General features: G+C 37.8%; 1 protein-coding gene across 1 annotated transcript in view; it reads left to right on the top strand.

Annotated features, from left to right (window-relative positions):
* Positions 1-20,269, top strand: part of PIAS1 (protein inhibitor of activated STAT 1) — a 117,196-nt gene extending 96,927 nt beyond the window's left edge. Inside the window, exons 9-14 of the mRNA XM_021693800.2 lie at positions 10,122-10,282; positions 12,035-12,165; positions 13,007-13,187; positions 17,129-17,271; positions 19,092-19,129; positions 19,754-20,269. Coding sequence (XP_021549475.1) covers positions 10,122-10,282; positions 12,035-12,165; positions 13,007-13,187; positions 17,129-17,271; positions 19,092-19,129; positions 19,754-20,047 — 948 coding nt within the window. The 3' untranslated portion in view covers positions 20,048-20,269. The remainder of the gene's footprint in view (positions 1-10,121; positions 10,283-12,034; positions 12,166-13,006; positions 13,188-17,128; positions 17,272-19,091; positions 19,130-19,753) is intronic.
* The last annotated feature ends 30 nt before the right edge of the window (positions 20,270-20,299 follow it).

A 20,299-nucleotide genomic window follows, 5' to 3' on the forward strand; every position in this document is an offset into this window, starting at 1 on the left:
CAATCATTTGTACAAAATGGATATAAGGTCCAAAACATACCAGATGATTAAACCTGTAGTGAAAAAGTTTCCCCCCAAAACGTGTTAAGATGTGTTTCTTAACCAGTTTGATGTTAGGTCCACCAATTGTAGGAGTGGTAATTGAATGTGGCTTTCATACAGAAATATGTGAAAAACTAGGAGTAAATTACTTTGACATTTTAATTACCTTTTGTTCTATAATTAATCAAATTAATCATATCTAAATTGGGGAGAAAGTATGAAGAATAAGAGGACACAGCTGTTTCCTGATTTGCCTGGATTGTTGAAAGCTTTTAATATTGAAATCTTACTAATCTAAGATGAAGATGAAGTTATTGTATTCTTAAACAAATAATTTAAACAGAAACTAAATTTTATTTGTCCTACATCTTAGCCTTTTGTAATTTATAAAATCGCAAACACAAGATGAAAAAGTCATTAGCTCACGAATTAGTTTATAATACTGTATTTGATGTAGCTCTTAAAAAACTTTTTTGTTGAGCGCCTCGGTGGCTCAGATGGTTAAGCGTCTGCCTTCGGCTCAGGTCATGATCCTGGGGTTCTGGGATCAAGTCCCACATCTGGCTCCTAGCTCAGCAGGAAGCCTGCTTCTCCCCTCCCCCTCCCCCCCCCCCTCCTTGTGCTCCCTCTCTTGCTGTCTCTCTCTCTGTCAAATAAATAAATAAAATCTTTAAAAAAAAAAAACAAAACTTTTTTGTTTTATAATACTGCTAAGGGAACCCCTGTTCATTATTAGGCTTTTGTAAAATTATAGAAATACAGTGGAGTTAATAAAACCCCCAAATCCTATCACTTTGTATATATCCTTCTATCTTTTTATTCCTTACAATAAATCTTTTTCTTAGGGAAAATATTTTGATTCCAGTCTTTTTAATGTTGTTATTAAAATTCTTTCCCAAATATATGATGCAATCATTGACAGAACTGAAAGGAGAAATAGGAAGCAAAATAATAGTAGAAGACTTGATACCCCACTTTCAGTTATGAATAGAATAACCAGACAGAAAGTCACTAAAGAAGCAGAGGACTTAAACACTATAGACCAATTGGACGTTTCAATATATATAATACCCCACTCAACAACAGCAGATTACACATTCTTCTCAGGTGCACATGGAACATTCTTCAGTATGGACCATGTGTTAGACCACAAAACAAGCCTTAACAAGTTTAAGTCATACAAAGTATCTTCTTTGACCACAGTGGGATGAAACTAGAAATTAACAGCAGAAGGAAAACAGGAAGTCCACAAATCGGTGGAAATTAAACAACACACTCTTTTAAACAGCCAAAGAAGTTGTCACAGGGAATTTAGAAAATATCTGGAGACAAATGAAAATACAATACTCCAAAACTTACGGGATGCAGCAAAAGCAGTAGGAAGAGGGATATTTATAGCTGTTAATACTTATATTAAAAAAGAAGTAAGATCTCAAATCAACTATCTTAACATTATGCCTCAAGATGCTAGAAAAACAAACTAAACCCAAAGTCAGCAGAAGGAAGGAAATAACAAAGATTAACACAGAGATAAACGAAACAGAGAATAGAAAAACAATAGAAAAAAAAAAAACGAGACCAAGTTTCATTGGTTTTGGTTTTTCAAAAAGATCAACAAGATTGACAAACCCTTAGCTAGACTAAGAAAAAAAGAGGGGGGACTCCAATAGCCAAAATTAGAAATGAAAGAGAAGGGGCGCCTGGGTGGCTCAGATGGTTAAGCGTCTGCCTTCGGCTCAGGTCATGGTCCCAGGGTCCTGGGATCGAGTCCCGCATCAGGCTCCCTGCTCTTTGGGAGCCTGCTTCTCCCTCTGCTGCTCTCTCTCTCTCTCTGTCTCTCAAGAATAAATAAATAAAATCTTTAAAAAAAAAAAAAAGAAATGAAAGAGAAGATAACTACAACTGATGAACTGATACAACAGAAATAAAAAGGATTATAAGATACTACTATGAACAATTATGTGTCAACAAACTGGATAACTTAAAAGAAATAAATTCCTAGAAACATAACAACCTACCAAGACTGGATCATGAAGAAATAAGAAATCTGAACAAACCTATATCTAGTGAGGAAATTGAAGCACCAATCAAAAATCTCCCAACAAAGAAAAACCCAGCACCCCATGGCTTCACCAGAGCATCCTCCATAATGTTTAAATAAAGTACATTTAACACCAAGTCATTTTCAAACTCTTCCAGAGAATTGAAGAGCAGGGAATATGCTCATACTCATTCTCTGAAGCTAGTATTACCCTGATCCCCAGACTAGACAAAACCAAACCACTAAAAAAAAAAAAAAATCACACCGTGACCAAGTGGGATTTGTAGCTGGAATGTAAAGATGGTTCCGCATACAAAAAGTCAATCAATGTGGGGCGGCTGGGTGACTCACTTGGTTAAGCATCTGCCTTGGGCTCAGGTCATGATCTCCAGGTCCTGGGGTCGAGCCCCACATCAAGCTCCCTGCTCAGCAGGTGGTCTGTTTCTCCCTCTCCCTGTGTCCCTTCCTACTGTTCACACACACTCTCTCTCTCAAATAAATAAAATGTTTTTTAAAAAAATCAATGTAATATACCACATTAACAAAATGAAGGACAAAAACCACATGAGTATCTCAGTGGATTCAGAAAAAGCATTTTGCAAAGTTCAGTACTCTTTCATCATAAAAACACTCAACTAATAGGAATAGAAAGAAGCTTCTGCAACATAATAAAAGCCATATATAAAAAGCCGACAGCAAACATGATACTCAACAAGGTAAGAATGCCCACCCTCATCACTGCTATTCAACACAGTACCAGAAATTCTGGCCAGAGCAATTACACAAGAAAAAGAAATAAGACATACAAATTGGAAAAGAAGTAAAATGATCTCTGTTCATAGATGTCATGATCTTTTATGTAGAAAACCCTAAAGATTCCACAAAAAAACAAAATAGTGTTACAGGATACAAAATCAAGATACAAATTTAGTTGTGTTTTTAAACACTAACAATAAACAGTCCAGAATGGTAATTAAGAAAACAGTCCTATTTACAATAGCATCAAAAAGAATAAATTACTCAGGAATAACCTTAGCCAAGGAAACAAAAGATTTGCACACTGAAAACTATAAAATACTGCTGAAAGCAATTAAAGACATAAATAAATGGAAAGATATCCCAGGTTCATGGATTGGGAGGCTGATTATTGTTAAAGTATCTATACTACCCGAAGTGATTTACAGATTCAGTGTAATCCCTATCAAAATCCCAGTGGCATTTTTTTGCAGAAATAGAAAAATAGTCCTACTAAAATTCCTGTAGAATTTCAAAAGACTCCATAGAGCCAAAAACAGTATTTTAAAGAGTACAAGTTTGAGCCCTCACATTCCCTGATACCAGAACATACTACACAGCAACTGTAATTAAGATGGTGTGGTAAGGACATGAAGATAGATAATGTAGACTAATGGAACAGAAGAGAGAACCTAGAAATAAACTCTTGCATTTATGTGCCAAGTTGACCTTTCAACAAGAGTTCCAAGACTACACAAGGGGAAAAGACAGTCTCTTCAACAAAGGGCGTTGAGAAAACTAGATATTCACATGCAAAGTAAGGAAGTTGGGCCCTTTCTTTATACCACATGCAAAAAAGAACTCAAAATGAATTAAAGACCTAAAACATAAGACCTTAAACTTTTAAACTCCTAGAAGAAAATGTAGGGGGATAGCTTCATTGAATTTTACAATGATTTCTTGGACATAACTCCAAAAGCATAGGGAACAAAAGCAAAAATAGACAAATGGACTACACCAAACTTAAAAACTTCTGCATGTCAAAAAAAGAAAAAAATGAGAGTGAAAAGACAACCTATGTCATGGGAGCAGATCATGTATCTGATAAGGGATTAACAATATAAGAAACTACTCCAACTCAGCAACAACAGTAATAACCTGATTAAAAAATGGGCAAAGGACTTGAATAGACATTTTTCCAAAGAAGATTCACAAGTGGCCAACAAACATGGAAGGATGTTCTACATCACTGATCACTAAGGAAATGCAAATAAAGCCACATGGGTTATCACTTCATACCCGTCAGGATGGCCACTATCAAAAGAACAAAAGATACCCAGTGTTGGTGAGGATGCAGAGACACTGGAACCCTTATGCCCTTTTGGTGGGAATATAAAATGCTGCAGCCATTGTGGAAAACTGTGCAAGTTTCTCCAAAAAAGTAAAAATAGGTTTACCATATGATTCAGCAATTCCTCTTCTGGGTATATATCCAAAAGAATTCAAAGCAGGATCTCAAAGAGAAAATTTGCACAGCCATGTTCATTACAACATTCACAATAGCCAAGAGGTAGAAATAACCCAAATGTGTATTGGGCGATGAACGGATAAAGAAAATGTGGTTAAATACATACAGTGGAATACGATGAGCCATTTAAAAAGAAAACCCTGTCATATGCCACAACATGGATGAACCTCTAAATCATTCTGATGAGCAAATAAGCCAGTGACAAAAACATAAACACTATGATTCCACTCATAAGAAGTGTCTAAAGCAGGGACGCTTGAGTGGCTCAGTCGGTTAAGCTTCTGCCTTCAGCTCAGGTCATGATCCCAGGGTCCTGGAATCGAGTCCCACGTCGGGCTCCCTGCTCAGCGGGGAGCCTGCTTCTCCCTCTTCCTCTGCTGCTTCCCCTGCTTGTGCTCTCTTTCTGATAAATAAACAAATTAAAAAAAAAAAGTGTCTGAAGGAGTCAAAATCATAGAAACAAAATAAAAGGTGGTTACCAAGGACTGAGGGGAGGAGGAATTAGTGTTAGTGGGTATCAGGTTTCAGTGTTACAAGATGAAAAAGCTTGAGAAATCTCTTACACAATAATGTGAATATACTTAACATTACTGAATTGCATGCTTAAAAATGGTTAAGGTGGTAAATTTAATGTTACATGTTTTTTACCGCAATAAAAAATATAGGCCGCAGAGTCATGGGGTGGGTTCTTAAGTAACCAGATGAATTTTTTTTTTTTTTAAGATTTTATTTGTTTTTGCGCGCGCGTGAGAGAGAGAAAGCACGAGCATGTGAGAGCAGGAGCAGCAGGGAGGGGCAGAGGGAGAAGCAGACTCCCCGCTGAGCAGGGAGCCTGATGTAGGACTCCATCCCAGGACCCTGGGATCAAGACCTGAGCTGAAGGCAGACGCTTAACCCACTGAGCCACCCAGGCACCCACCAGATAAATTTTGTAACAGATTATGGTGTAAAGGAAGCTGGCATTTTTTTTAACATTTAGGAAAATAGCTCACAGACCAAGTAAGTGGAAGGCAGGAAGAAGACAAAGATTTAAAAAAAAAAAAAAAAGATAACCTACTTATTCTACCCTCCTTCCCCTCCAAGCCCCCATTTGTGTATTTTCCTCCCCCATGATTTCTTGCCGTCCCATTCCATTATAAAATACCAGTTCAGAGACTATGAGAAATTTAGAAAAGTACAGAAGCTTTATTTTCCATAATCACTGGTAGAAGGCTTGTTTTTCTTTAATCTCCTTAAAAAAAAATGTTTACAGTTCTAATATATGTGATGTTTATATCATTAGATGAAGCATTTATTCATATAGATAAGCACTGTAACATAAATCTTGACGTTTTTACTTCTAGAACTAATTTTGAATTTTATAGTTCAGGTGATCTTTATCTTAGAAAATGTTAATCATTTTTTGCCTCTCACACCTCTTAATTTAGTGGGCCATCTTTAATGTTTCTTACCATATCTCCCGTTTCCTCCCTTTTTAGTTGCAGCAGCTTTAGCAGTTCATTTTAAATTGACATCTGCTTTTAAAATTCAGATTATAGAAAAACTCTCTCTCTCTCTCTCTCTCTCTAATCCATAATTATAATACTTTTATAGATTTCTATTTGGCTAAAGGGAAAATCCCTTTACAATTATTCTGGAACATCAAGGCAATATATTTTAGGTATTTTTTTATTCTAAAAAGTAAAACTTGGTAATGACAACTCATCTATATATCAAATTTATAGAATAATAAAAGAGATTTGTTCCCTTTGAAATATGTAAATATGACGTCTGACTGTGCATTTGGATTGCCTTTGTTTTGATATACACAGCTCAAAATAAATGAGTTTCTGTTGTTTGTGTGCCATTTAGCTAAAGGCAATGAAAATAATTAGAAATGTTTCTGCTCTTTGGGAATTTTTTAGTTCCGATTTATTAAAAATACAGCTGGAAGAGGGGCGCCTGGATGGCTCAGTTGGTTGAGTGTCCAACTCTTGGTTTCGGGTCAGGTCATGATCTCAGGGTTGTGAGATCAAGCCCCACATCCCTGCATTCTCCCTGCATCCGGCTCCCCACTCAGTAGGGAGTCTGCTTGAGATTCCCCCCCCCCCCCGCCACCCGCTTGTGCACTCTCTTTCTCTAACATAAATAAATCTTAAAAAACAAAACAAAAAACAGCTGGGAAAATGTTTGAGAACCTACTTTGTGAGATATTTATTCCCCAGACCTATGAATTTCAATACAAATGACTTGGAATTGGTAGAAGAAAAAAAAATAAATTCCTCGGAAATTCATTTATGAAATATTGATGATGGTAATGAAGAAGTTGTGAAATTATTCTTGATATCACTATTCCTTTCTTCTTACAAGGAAAAAAATACATATTGACTTTTTAGGGTCCTTTTGATATATAAGCTAGTTTAACATACCTAGGTAGTGTATTTTCTCCTGCAGCATCCTCAGTTACTAAATAGTACTATTATATGTTATAGTAAGGGTAGTGTCATTGGAAGACTTGTTTGGGGGCTGTTTTCAGAGTGTTTTGCAAATGATGTAAATATCCACATGCCCTATAAAGGAAAGGGAGGAATTTAGGATTATAAGATGAAGATGTTTAAAACTCTGCTTTTCTCCTTGTCAGGAGAAATCAGTGTCCATTTATAGATAAGTGTTTAGGATTTAGAGATTTTTTTTTTTTAAAGATTTTATTTATTTATTTGAGAGAGAGAGAGTGAGAGAGAGCATGAGAGGGGAGAGGGTCAGAGGGAGAACCAGACTCCCCACTGAGCAGGGAGCCCGATGTGGGACTCGATCCTGGGACTCCAGGATCACGACCTGAGCTGAAGGCAGTTGTTTAACCAGCTGAGCCACCCAGGTGCCCTAGAGATTGTTTTTAAAATCAGAAATATGAGGAGTATTATCACATAACACTTAGTGATTCTTTGAAGCAAAGCATTTTTGTGACAGCTAATAAACAGCGCATTTGGAAGTGAACTTTTCCTTTTCTGTACCCATTTATAAATGTCTTTCCTGCATGCTTCACATAGCAGTGGTCCTTAAAGACTCTGGGTAAATTTGTCAGTGTGGCTGATCATACGGGCTTGAGAGTAGCTCTCTCACCAAAAGATGAGCTGACAAGTGGGGATTAGAGGGAGGAAAGTCTGTGAGATGATTGTTTAGAGAATAACTGCTTTTCAGAGTGTAAGTTCTGTGGCCTATAGCTTGGATTCTGAAACCAGCTTTATGTTTTACCTTCTTATGCACTGTCTTCATAAACTATCCAAAGTGGCCTACTAATTCTGCAATATGTGGACTTTGTCTACAATTACTGTATTTGTCTAGGATTTTCCAGTCTGCAGTTTCTCTATTAAGTATTTAAGCATTAGGAAAAATACCTGCTCAGTAGCAATTTGTACTTCACAGGTAAGTTAAGGTCTGCTTTAAGATATAAAAATTTAATTTAGCACCACCAAGCAGTTCATTATTTGGAAAATGTTTCTGGACTAATGCAACATGTTTTGGCTAATAATAAATATATGATTCTTCTGTTATAAGAACTAGTTTGTTCTTTTTTTGCCTTTTCATCAGGAGCTTGTATACATCAAATCATAAAAATTGAGTAATAGAAGAGTAAAGGGGAGTAAAGAGTTGTTTAATCTTAACGTGAGCATAGAATGGAAGAAGGACTGAGCTGATATGGGTGTGTCTCCCATTAGCTTACCAAGTGATTTGAGCAGATAATGTTTCTGTACTTTAATTATAATGGGTGACATATATTGAGCACTTACTATATGTCAGGCATATAACATAATTCAACATAACGTAACACATAACATAATTTAACATAACACAACATAACATAATTTAAATCCCACAGTCTTATGATGTAGATGGTATTTTTATCCCTGTTTTACAAAGCTGAGGCTCAGGGACACTACGTGAGATCAGGATTCCCACTGTAAGTAGTGGGGCCAGGATTCAAATCTAGGTAGTCTAACTCCAGAATTCATACTCCGGCCTGCCTCGTAAAGTACTGCATGCGGCCCCCACACTCTCCATGAGTGGTCCCTCCAGAGCTGCTCAGTGAAGCACAGCCAAAGCCTTATCAGTCCAAACACATGACCATCTTCCTGCTGTGTAGCACATACATTTCCAAGTGCCAGGGATAAGGGATTGAGTTTGATGTATTTCTAGTAGGAGGAGACACATACATAAACAAGTAGTCCATAATCATGCACAGGGTGGAGTTGGGTGCACACAGAGAAGGGAGCTGTCCGTTTGCTCTGTGTCTCTCCAGCCTGTACTTCTAACACTGTAAGTTGGCACTGCTCCCTTCTCATAAGCTTACGGCACAGCCTGGGTCCTGTTTTGTTCTTCATCACTACATCCTGTTGAAGTAAGGAGGAAACAGTGTTACTTTGGAGATAGAAAAAGAGGCCCAGAAAGGTTAAGTGCCTTTCCTAGAGGCACAGTAAATCATTGGTACCAGAACAATTATTTAGGGCTACAAATGACAGTTAATTTCCTTGGTAGACTTCCTAGGAAATTGCACATTTCCCTGAAATTCTTCTAAGCCAAAATCCTTTTCCTCTTTCTTTCCTCATTTAACTCATATCCTTTTCAAGCCTTTATGTTTTTCAAGCTTGCAAGTATGTGGGAAATCTTTTCCTGGATAGCAAACAGTGTGGTTATTGAAAGTAGATAACTTCTCTCCTGGTTGGCCATTGTTGCCTCCAGGGGGGCCCCACAGTGGTCACCCAGCTGCACTCTGTGAGGTGGCCTCCAGGGAAGGAGCTGTGATGTGACAGCTCTCAGTGCAGCTTCCGTGCCCTGAGCCCAAGCTAGCAGCTCAGGGACCGGATGAACTAGGTTTCGTTTTTCACAGGACAGACTCAACCTCAGCTTAAGCAGCATTTGCAAGGCGAGAAGAGAAAAGTCTCATAACATGGTGGAGATGCTAGAGGTCTAGGGATGTTTGCCGAATTGTCTGTGATAGTGCGCAGAAAGGGAGGAAAAACAGAGTGCACACACTTGACTTCCTTCTCAGAGCTGCCATTTGGCAACTCTGCCAAACATCCTGGGGAATGCGTGCCCTTCGTTCTGTTTTCACATGTGAACTACCCTCATTCAGAGATCAGGTTGGATGACTTTATATCTGTATCCTGCAGTGTTTAATAAGACATTCTTTTTCCATTTCCCAAATCCCTAGTAAAGTGGTTCTTAACTTTTTTGGATCAGAGACTACTCTGAGAATTTGGTGGGGCGTCTGGGTGGCTCAGTCAGTTAAGCGTCTGCCTTTGGCTCAGGCCGTGATCCTGGGGTCCCGGGATTGAGCCCTGCGTTGGACTCCCTGCTGAGCAGGGAGTCTGCTTCCCCCTCTCCCTTTGCCCCTCCCCCACTCGCGCTCAAGTGAATAAATTTAAAAAATCTTTAAAAAAAAAATTTGGTGAAAGTGCTCTCTCTGGGGAAATGTACAAACTTGCAAAATTTTACATATAATTTTAAGGAGTTCGTGGTTCTTTCCCCCAAAAGCTGATCTATGAGCTTGGGGGCGGGGGAATAACCCTTGCTATAGACTTTCCATAGTCACTATGTTTAATATCTAAAGAAATACTATAATTTTTTAAACATGTAGGTTTCATAGAAAATGTGTTTAATCTTCTTCCATATTGATGAAAAGTAAATATAATATGCTTTAAGTCAGAATACATACACATTGTGTTTCAGGAGATTTTTATCAAAACTTAAATTGAATAACAGTTGCCTAATACTTACTTTTGTCTCCGTCTTTTAAAGCTTGGTAAAATGCGGCTGACAATTCCATGCCGGGCCCTGACATGTTCTCATCTGCAGTGTTTTGATGCAACTCTTTATATTCAGATGAATGAGAAAAAACCAACCTGGGTTTGTCCTGTCTGTGATAAGAAGGCTCCGTATGAACACCTTATTATTGATGGGTATGTCAATTTAAAGTGTTTCCTTATACCTTGGAATGACCATCTCTTATTTGGATTTGTTATCTGTCAGGTTTAGGATGAAAATTCTATAGGTAGTGTTTTCTGAGTAATATATTTTTAGGATTTTCCTGATTCTAGAAATCAGTAGTTTTCAAAATAAGTAAGTAATATTGTGAGCATTTTTCCTTTTTACGTTGACATCCTCCTGTGTGGGCAGTGCATGCTTTACCATCTGTTTCTCCTGACTTTTACTATTTGAAGTACCACGGGTTCTAAGTAAGGTATGCTTACACCTATTCCTCACATGAATCCATCTACCCCTAGCCATGCAGACCATATCAGAGAAAGAGTGAAAGCATTGTGAAACTCTGGTTACTTAAGCTCACCCAAATTGGGCTTTTTAGTGGAAGTTAACCTGTTTTTGCAGATTTTTCTCATGCTTCAGTCATGGTTCATCAAACCTATTCCCCACCGTAAGGGCTGCTAAAAGTGATCAGCATGCTGAATAGCAGCTTTCTTGGTTTCTCTGTTTCCTCTGAAATACTTGTCTTTGTCTTTCTTGCCCCCTACAGCATCACAACAATCAGGGTTTTTTGTTTGTTGTTTGTTTTTTAAACACTCCTGTGTTTTATCTGTCCTTCCAGACATCTTGGAGTGTTTCTTTAAATGTACCCCTATCCTCTAGCCTCCTTCCTTGTCCTTTTTGCCACTGAACAAAGATAAATTGTGGAAAGAAGGATCTTCTTGATAGTTCCTGTACTCGCCAGCAAAACACTTAAGGCAACTTATCTACAGCATTTGAGAAAACTCAGGAGTCTGAAGATGTACCATTAGAAAGGGGATATATTTAACAATACAGTGTCACCTGGAGCTTGAAAGATGGCAGACCAATCATGGGAAAAAAGTAAATGTGTCACTTAAATGTTTTATGTTTAATTGTTCAGAAATGACAGTGATCACTAATAAATCTAAATTAAATAATATTTTGCCAACGCTGTATATTATATAGCTTTAGATCCCCTCCTCCGTCAATTGGGATCTTTCTTTATTTTAAAAGCCATACACACACACACACACACACACGTATCTATACACACATTTAAAGAAAAAATTGGAAAACAGGAATTAATAAAAGAGCTTTGTGGTGTATTTTCTGATTTTTGTTTTTACAGAATTGTGATTGTACAGTATTAGTATTTTTTATCCTTTGGTTTCATTTCAGAATTTGACACTTTTACACATTGTTTTTGCAAATCTCACTTCTTAATATCTGCATGATATTTTTCAAGGAGGTGTAACATTCAGTACATCTTTTTGTATGTATTGCTTCAGTAAGATATGCTTATTGTAGATAGTTTGGACGATGCACAAGAATATAAAGGAGAAAAAGAAATACTCATGATGTCCCCACTCAGAAATAACTGCTGTTTTATGTACCATTCACACACAGAATTGTATTTTCTTGGCCTCTTTTCACTTTCTGTGAATATTTTCCCATATTATTAAAAATATTTGAAAATCTCATTTTTCATGGTTATATAAGGTACCTTGTATAAGGTACCATAATCTAAGTAATATTTCCCTAAAATAGGCCTCGATTTTGAGAACAAATATAACTTGTCTGTTCTCCTTTCTTCTTTCTCGTTTATACTTATACAAAACATAGGCGGTCTGAATGTTTTTTGAACAGCAATGCTTCTAGTCTGCTTTCATTTAGAATGTGATATTCAGAGGACCACGTGTTTTTTGTAGCTTGTTCATGGAGATCCTAAAGTACTGTACAGACTGTGATGAGATACAGTTTAAGGAGGATGGCTCTTGGGCACCTATGAGATCAAAAAAGGAAGTACAGGAAGTCTCTGCCTCTTACAATGGAGTTGATGGTGAGTGCTGGTTTCCAGAAGGGTGGGGCGGTCTCCCTGCTCTTGCATAGCCCTGCTTTTCAGTATTAAAACATAACATATTTCTGGGGGCGCCTGGCTGGCTCAGTCAGCAGAGCATGTGACTCTTGATCTTGGGTTCGTGAGTTTGAGCCTCACGTTGGGTGCAGAGATTACTAAAAAAAAAATAAACTTTTAAAAAAGTATACATTTCTGAAAAATTCAGCAGTTTATGGGTAGCTCAGTAACTCTTATTAAATTATTGATTAAATGTTCAGAAGTAGTAGAGAACTCTTTTTAAATTCACTTTGCCAGCTTTTAAATTTTTGGGATACAAGATTAAAAGCAATGTAATTTAATAAGTCATTTGTAAGGTCATGCTTTTGAAATGGTATCCTTTTAAATGTTTAAGAGATTTGGTAAAGATTAGTGAATGTTTCTTCTTCATTTATGTTATTTTTCTGGTTTTTAGTATGTTTTTGCTGGAAGGAAGCTATGACTTTTAAAAAATGTTACCATGCATTTCTTAAGTATCCCAGGTACATATGTAATATGTAGTCTTTGTCCTCAAACTGCTTTTATTCTGAAGTAGACATACATTTTGATTGTTTGCCCTAATTCAGAATTGTCTTTCAAAAAAAACAAAACAAAACAAAAAAACCCCTTTAACAACCAATAATAAATAGTAGCTTTAAGCTTAGGGGACCAGAGCTACTACTCTTTGACCCCAGCAATATTTTAAGTCTAAACTGTAATTGATAAACTAATCCATAAGGCACACTGAGGAAGAAAAGAGAGGTGTCATAGGTCTTTTTTGCCTTGTGTTTTGATCATTCCCACACAGGATGTTTGAGCTCCACAATGGAGCATCAAGTGGCTTCTCACCACCAGTCCTCAAATAAAAATAAGAAAGTAGAGGTGATTGATTTAACCATAGACAGTTCATCTGATGAAGAGGAAGAAGAGCCGTCTGCCAAGAGGACCTGTCCTTCCCTATCTCCCACATCACCACTAAATAATAAAGGGTAAGTACTGAGACCTTGAAAAGTCACTGTGAAAGTTAATTTTGCAAATACAATTTAAAAGATCTGCCAAATAAAATGATTATGCATGATTGTAAAACTTAACTTAGTAATCAAAGAATAGGTTGGATTTTCCCTAAGTGTGATATTCTTGAGGGGCTGGGATAATGCATTAAAGGAGTCCCTTGGGTACAGTATTTATCATACCAAAAGATACTCTAGTACAGTGATTCTTAAACTTTGGTGTACAGCAGAATCACCCAGAGGGCTCATTAAAACACACATTGCTCCCCTATTCCCCCATGTCTGATTCAGGAGTAGGGACTGAGAAAATTCGTATCTCTGATCAGGTCTTAGGTGATCTTAATGCTGCTCGTAGGATCTAAAACATTTACTCAAACTGGAAATGTATGCTGTAAGATTAATCCTGAGTTGAGTCTTTCAAGTAGAAAACAGAGGTAGACCAGAGGAATGCTTTAAACCTGCCTCGGAGGGCACCTGGGTGGCTCAGTCGGTTAAGCGACTGCCTTCAGCTCGGGTCATGATCTCAGGGTCCTGGGATCGAGTCCCACATCGGGCTCCCTGCTCAGCGGGGAGCCTGCTTCTCCCTCTCCCTCTGCCTGCCACTCCCTCTGCTTGTGCTCTCTCTCTCTCTCTGACAAATAAATAAATAAAATCTTAAAAAAAAAAAAAAACCTGCTTCGGTGTGTGTGAGGTTGGCAGTGAAAGAAGTCGGAGCCTGAAGTTGCAGGGCACAATGCCTTCTGTTTTGCTAGCTCATTTCCCATATTTCCCATTAGTCTCCTATCAGTAATAATGTACCTTGGTTATGCTTCAGTTCAGTTTAGCAAACACTGTTATCTGCTTTAGGTAAAACACCCTGTGCCTAACATGGATGATAATAAAATGAGTAAGTACAGTCCTAACCTTAAAGGTTTAACATTTTGTGGAGGATGGTAAAACAAGTAGCCAGCTCTAGCTGTACTCTTAAATAGACTCAGCCTCATGAGACATATCGGGGATTCTCAACAAAAAGCTTCATGTTTTGCTGAGGCACAGTTGTAGCACACTAAAGTTAAATCTAGAAATAGGTGTGCCCCTTTTTAGGTGTGTATCAGGAGAATGATGTAGCCCTTTGGAACTGAATAGGAGCTATTCAAAAAATCTCCTGCCTGAAGAAAGAATGTTAAGTGAGAGAAGGAAGGTCCACAGAAGGCATTGTTGCAAGATTTCAAGGTTCAAGAGGGAAAGTTAACACCAGACCAAGAGCGAGCATTTCCATGCTTGGAGTGAAATAATTTTCAGGTTTGAGACTGATGAGATAAAAGATCTTCTGTTTGAGAATATTTGTAATTACTGGAAAGGTGCAACAGTAAAAGCATAATAGTGATAAATGTATCTCACTTGTTAAAAACTTTGACTGTTTCAGGAATCTTCATAATACAATCAGACCTGTTACATGGGTTGGTATTTTCACTCTAGAGTAGCTTAGCAAACATCAGACAGCAATAAAGACATTAATAGCAGTATTATTCTAAAAAAGAATGAATTATCTAAACACTAATTTCTACTTTAAATCCTACTTTATGAAGATTTACCTCTGATGAAAGCCTGCCTTGATGTCTACTGCCCAACAAGCCTGACCTTGTTACTACACCAACTTATTTTATAAGTCTGAGTGGGAGAAAAAGAAAAGTCAAATGGCCAAAAGTTGGTGTAGTTAAAACAGATACCGATATAATCTTGATTCCGAGATATTTTATATATCAAACCATATTATGACCAAATACACGTTATCACATTATTTCTTTAAATACCATAATTGCAACATTAAAAGATATTTCATAAATCTCTGGGTGTGTAAATACTTTGTGGAATAAAAGCACCATTATGTGTAAGTTAGTTCCACTCTTTAGAATATTTATAGTAGTCACATATATATATGTGAACTGTGCGGTAATTTTGCTCTCTTGACTATACATTTTTCCTTAAGAGCAACTTTTGAGTGTTTAAAAATCTAATATTTCAATTCTTTGGATATTTGCTGTTTTTCCAAAAATAGTTGTGTTTTTTATGTTTAGAAAGTGACATTAGATGCATTAACTACTTCCTGAGATTCCCAGTGACCAAGTAAACCCAGATACAGTATTTACAAATGTCAGACCTTTCTCTGTTTTTGGATAAAAACAAGCAGCCTGAAAGTTTATGGCATTTTTAGAAGAATAACGCCGTATTCAACACTAGTGGCCATTTTACAATAATGACTATCCAATAAATAAAAACCTGAACCCTAAGCATATTGTATTTGTTATTGTGCAGTGTAAAGGTGGAAATGCATTTTCAGAATATTATCACAAAATTGAAAGGAAAGTTGCCAGCCAGGAATTAGAGACAAACATTAGTAAATGTAAAGCATTTTGCTATCTTCAGCTGCCAAGTGTTTAGCATTCATCCAGAAGTTTCCTTTCCTTTTTGGTATACCAAGATGTTTTCAAAGGCTAGCATTTCATCTGCTTTCTTCTCTCTTGTAATCCCTTAGGCATTGTCAGAGGAGACAGCTAATGGAAAATGGTACTTTTTATGGATGTAAGAGGTTTAATTAATTAAGTTTCCATTAGACAAAACATTTTTATGAGGCAGATGAGAGTGTATTTTATGCTTCATATTCCATTCATGAAACTGTGGTAGATGATCATAAGTAGAACTCTATTCCTAGAAATCCAGCCTTGGCCTCTTTTGAAATACTCTGATCTTGCATTGCACCATTGAAATTGCATCTCCACACCCAAGTACTTTATATGAAGTTTTACAAGCAAAAAACAGCCTCTTTATACCTTCTTTTCTCTTTATTTTCCAAAACTTACATGCCTGTTAGCCTCTTTATGGTTGGGATAGGACATGACCCTTATGTTTGCACTCAATTCTTCCTTTTCTTTTTCATCTCTTTCTCACACCTTTTTGCTTTTTACTTAAATTTTTTGTTAAAAAAAAAAAATTTAGGGACGCCTGAGTAGCACAGTCAGTTAAGCATCCGACTCTTGGTTTAGCTTAGGTCATGATGTTGGAATCATGAGATCGAGCCTCCTTCGGGCTCCACAGTCAGCATGGAGTCTGCTTGGGATTCTCTCTCCCTCTGCCCCTCTCCCATGCTCATTCGCTCATGCACTCTCTCTGGAATAAATAAATAAGTCTTTTTTAAAAAGAAAAAAAGATTTAACTTCTCCGTTACTTAAACATTTCATGCTGTTCTTCCAGAATCCCTTTTTTTGTCGTTCCCCCCCACTCCCCCCCCCCCCCCCCCGCCCCGCAACAGTTCTGTACTCCCTTTAAAACCTTTCCACCACCTGTTCATTTTGGAGCATCTCTTCTTGTCTCACTGCCTTCGTTCATTCAGCAGGCCTTGTATGCAAACAGTGTGCTGATGAGTGTGCGGGGCATTAGGAATACCAGGATAAACAGTTCCTTGTCTCTGTTCCATAAAGCTCACAAGTCTGGGGGCCAGCTGTTAACTCTACTGCTCAGATTGCTACCGTCCCCCAGGCTCGTCTGTATGTGTTTTCTTTGCGAGGACGTACCTATACTTTTTACTAGACAACACTCAGTGCTTATTTTTTAAAGGTTTCAGAATCTCAGCTGCTATAGATATCTTTCGCTCATCTCTCACTGAAGTGGCTCAGCCGTGCGTTCTAAAAGTGTAGATGAGACAGCATGCGATTTATGGATGTTGGATATACCGTTGCACCCATCCATTTCTCCTTATAGCCCCTGCAAAGTGCTACTGTATATGCAGATTATTTCCTAGTGATAGTCTAAATTATATATTGCTTTGCTTGTCTTTTTATTTCCAGCACAAAAGCTAGGACTCATTTTGTGAGATACAGTCCCTTTGTTAAACCTAGAAGTTTTAACTCATGAAAATTATGCGAACCTTTTCCTTCTTCTAGCATATTAAGTCTTCCACATCAAGCATCTCCGGTGTCCCGCACCCCAAGCCTCCCTGCTGTAGACACAAGCTACATTAATACTTCCCTCATCCAAGACTACAGGCACCCTTTCCACATGACACCCATGCCTTATGACCTACAAGGTGAGTCACCGGTCCTTCTCTGTTGTCACATAGCATTATAAATACCTTTCATCTACATAGTCTTCCTCCGGGTGAGTCTAAGGAAGAATGGAAAGATTGATAAAATGGGGGCTTGGGCCTAGGGAACTGGGAGAAATATATACTGTGGTCATAAGTAAATAGAGATCCAGTTTTTTGCTTGGACCTTCATCAGTAGCCAGTGTTTTACTACCAGTGGTGAATGTCGTGTGATGATCTTTAGGTTTTGTGAGCTTCAAAATAGTCTGCAAGTTGTTTTGGGGTGACTTTCAGTATGTTGCTTTGAATTTTAATATTTATGAAAATTATTCTTTGTTCCCTGAATCCAGTTATAATGCAACAGGCAACGTGGGTAACTGTGTTGTATTATCTTTAAAATAGTGCTGAATTGAGACGTTGGAAAGTTTTAATTTTTGTTCCAGTGAACCTGATTCTTCCTTTTAAAAGTAGTTTGAAATGTCAGTGTACTCACTGCACAATGTATTTTGAGTTGATAATAATCATTTACATTATCAAAAAATTATTGGTTTTTCTCCTATATCTTTGTAATTTAATAATTTGTATATCTAGGGACATTTTTATTCCAAAAAAGCTATATATGCTCATTGTAGAAAATTTAAAAAAAAATTAAAATGGAAGTTTTCCTCCACCCCTCCCCTACAGAAAAAGCTGGGGCCAAGAATCCGGTGCAAAGATTCTTGGAAGCTGAGATAGTTGAGTAGATTCTTAGTGATTGTTAGGAAAACCCTATTTGAGCTCAGTCCAATAGAACCTTCTGCAGTGAGGGCAATGTTGTAATTTACAGTGGCCATTAGCCACATAAGGTTATTGAGCATTTGAAACATGGCTAGTGTGATTGAAGAACTGAGTTTTTCATTTTACTTCATCTTAATAAATTTAGATACCCACATCATGTGGCTAAGTGCAGCCCTGTTTCTCACTTAGGCTACTGCCCAGTCTCACTATCATGAACCACAGTGCTATCCATTTTGCAGGTCCTCATGTTATAATCTGTTCTGGTGTAGATAGTGGATGGATCCCCAGAGTGTTTGTGTTGTTGTCATATTTTTCACTACATCTGCTTGTCCTTTCCGCCAAGTTGAGACCTCATAATAAGGCATTTTATTCACATGGGTTTTCTTGTTCTTCATTACATTACACACTGAGTGATACAAGAGTGGGAATTAGAAGGGGCAGCTTGCATTGACTCCCCGGCAGCCAGGAATCAGAGCTGGTCCTTCTGTGATGCACCACCCCAGCAACCAGACACCCTTCAGATCTCTCCCCCCCTCTCCTCTTGCCACCGGAGGGTCTCTGAGTTAGAATCTGGTACAGATAGTGGCGAGCAGGCAAATTTGAGAAAGAAAAAAAATCTGTGCTCCAGCTTGCTTAACTTCCTTCTACATAAAACTTTTCTCACCCACAAAATGCAGCCAGAAATAATGACCTACCTCATAGGTGCTTGTGAGGAGTAAATTAGAGTAGTTTGAAATGTTACTTAAGAGGAGTTGATGAGAACATTTGGTGAAAAGTGCTCTGTCAGTTTAAGGGATCAGTGTTGGATCCAACAGGGCAGCAGTGGCCCAGATCCCACAAATGGAGTTACAAGGAGGGCAAATCATGGCTTGGACTTCAGCCTTGGTAATCTAGAGATGGGAGAGACGTACAACATTCAGCTCCACTGTTGTTTAAATTCTAAATGAATTTAGAATTAGCATTTTATTTGTTTCTGGAGTATTGGGGGCATTAGGGAGGGTTTTTTCTTTTGTTTTTCAAAACTAAAATAATTTTTTTTCTCACAGGATTAGATTTCTTTCCTTTCTTATCAGGAGACAATCAGGTATGTTATATAAAAAAAAATGCTGTTGTTTTAATTGCACATTAAAATATTTATAAGTATAATATGTAGCTGAGAGAGAAGATAAATTTCTTAGGAAATTCAGAGTAACCCTACTCATTATTGTTAAGGTTTTCAGAATTTATATAAAAATCCCCTTGTTTCTACTGTGTCTGAGTATATAGTAGGAACAGTATCTATTTGTTGGTTTCCAGTACTTTTTTATGAAGAAACAGGGCAGTAAATCAGTTGACTAATTCTTGGCCAAATATCTCCATAAGAGAAAGAGGGTGGACTGTCTTCTTTCCTGCTGCTTCTGAGCATACGCCTCTTTGGAAATAGAATTTTGAGAATTGTTTGCATTACAAATTAAAACAAAAAAAAAAAAAACAGTACCAATTTTATTTTGGTATTCCCCCCCAGTTTAAAATACAAAAATGTCTCTCAAGATCAAGGTTGTGATCATTACATAGGCCATCTGATTTTGTGAAATGTTTTATTAGGTATCTCAGACGTAGCAGCTATGCAGTAATATTACATCGAGGACTCTGTTCTGCTGAGAAGAAGGTTTATGAATTAGAACTGATGGGTTTTGTGTCTTCTGTTCCCCGTCCCCCCCTCCGCCAGCATTATAACACCTCCCTCCTGGCTGCCGCCGCCGCAGCAGTGTCAGATGATCAAGACCTCTTACACTCGTCTCGGTTTTTCCCGTATACCTCCTCGCAGATGTTTCTCGATCAGTTAAGCGCAGGAGGCAGCACTTCTCTGCCGGCCACCAACGGCAGCAGTAGCGGCAGTAACAGCAGCCTCGTGTCCTCCAACAGCCTGCGGGACGGCCATGGCCACAGCGTCGCCAACAGGAGCGGCTCGGACACGGCCTCCATCTTTGGCATCATACCAGACATTATTTCGTTGGACTGATTCCCTTGCCCCTGCTGCTCCCACCCCCACCCCAGATTAAATGAACTTGGCAGAAAGAAGAGAACTTTGTGCTATGTTTTACCTTATTCTGTTTAGAAAAGTACACAAGCGTGTTTTTTTCCTTTTTTTTAGGGAAAAAATTAAAAGAAATGTACAGAGAACAAAACTATATTTTCAGTTTTACTTTTGTATATAAATCTAAGACTGCCTGTCTGATAAAACACTTGTAAAAAACAAAAAAAAAAAAAAAAA

The sequence above is a fragment of the Neomonachus schauinslandi genome, chromosome 9 (genome assembly GCF_002201575.2).
Source record: "Neomonachus schauinslandi chromosome 9, ASM220157v2, whole genome shotgun sequence".
NCBI lineage: Eukaryota > Metazoa > Chordata > Mammalia > Carnivora > Phocidae > Neomonachus > Neomonachus schauinslandi.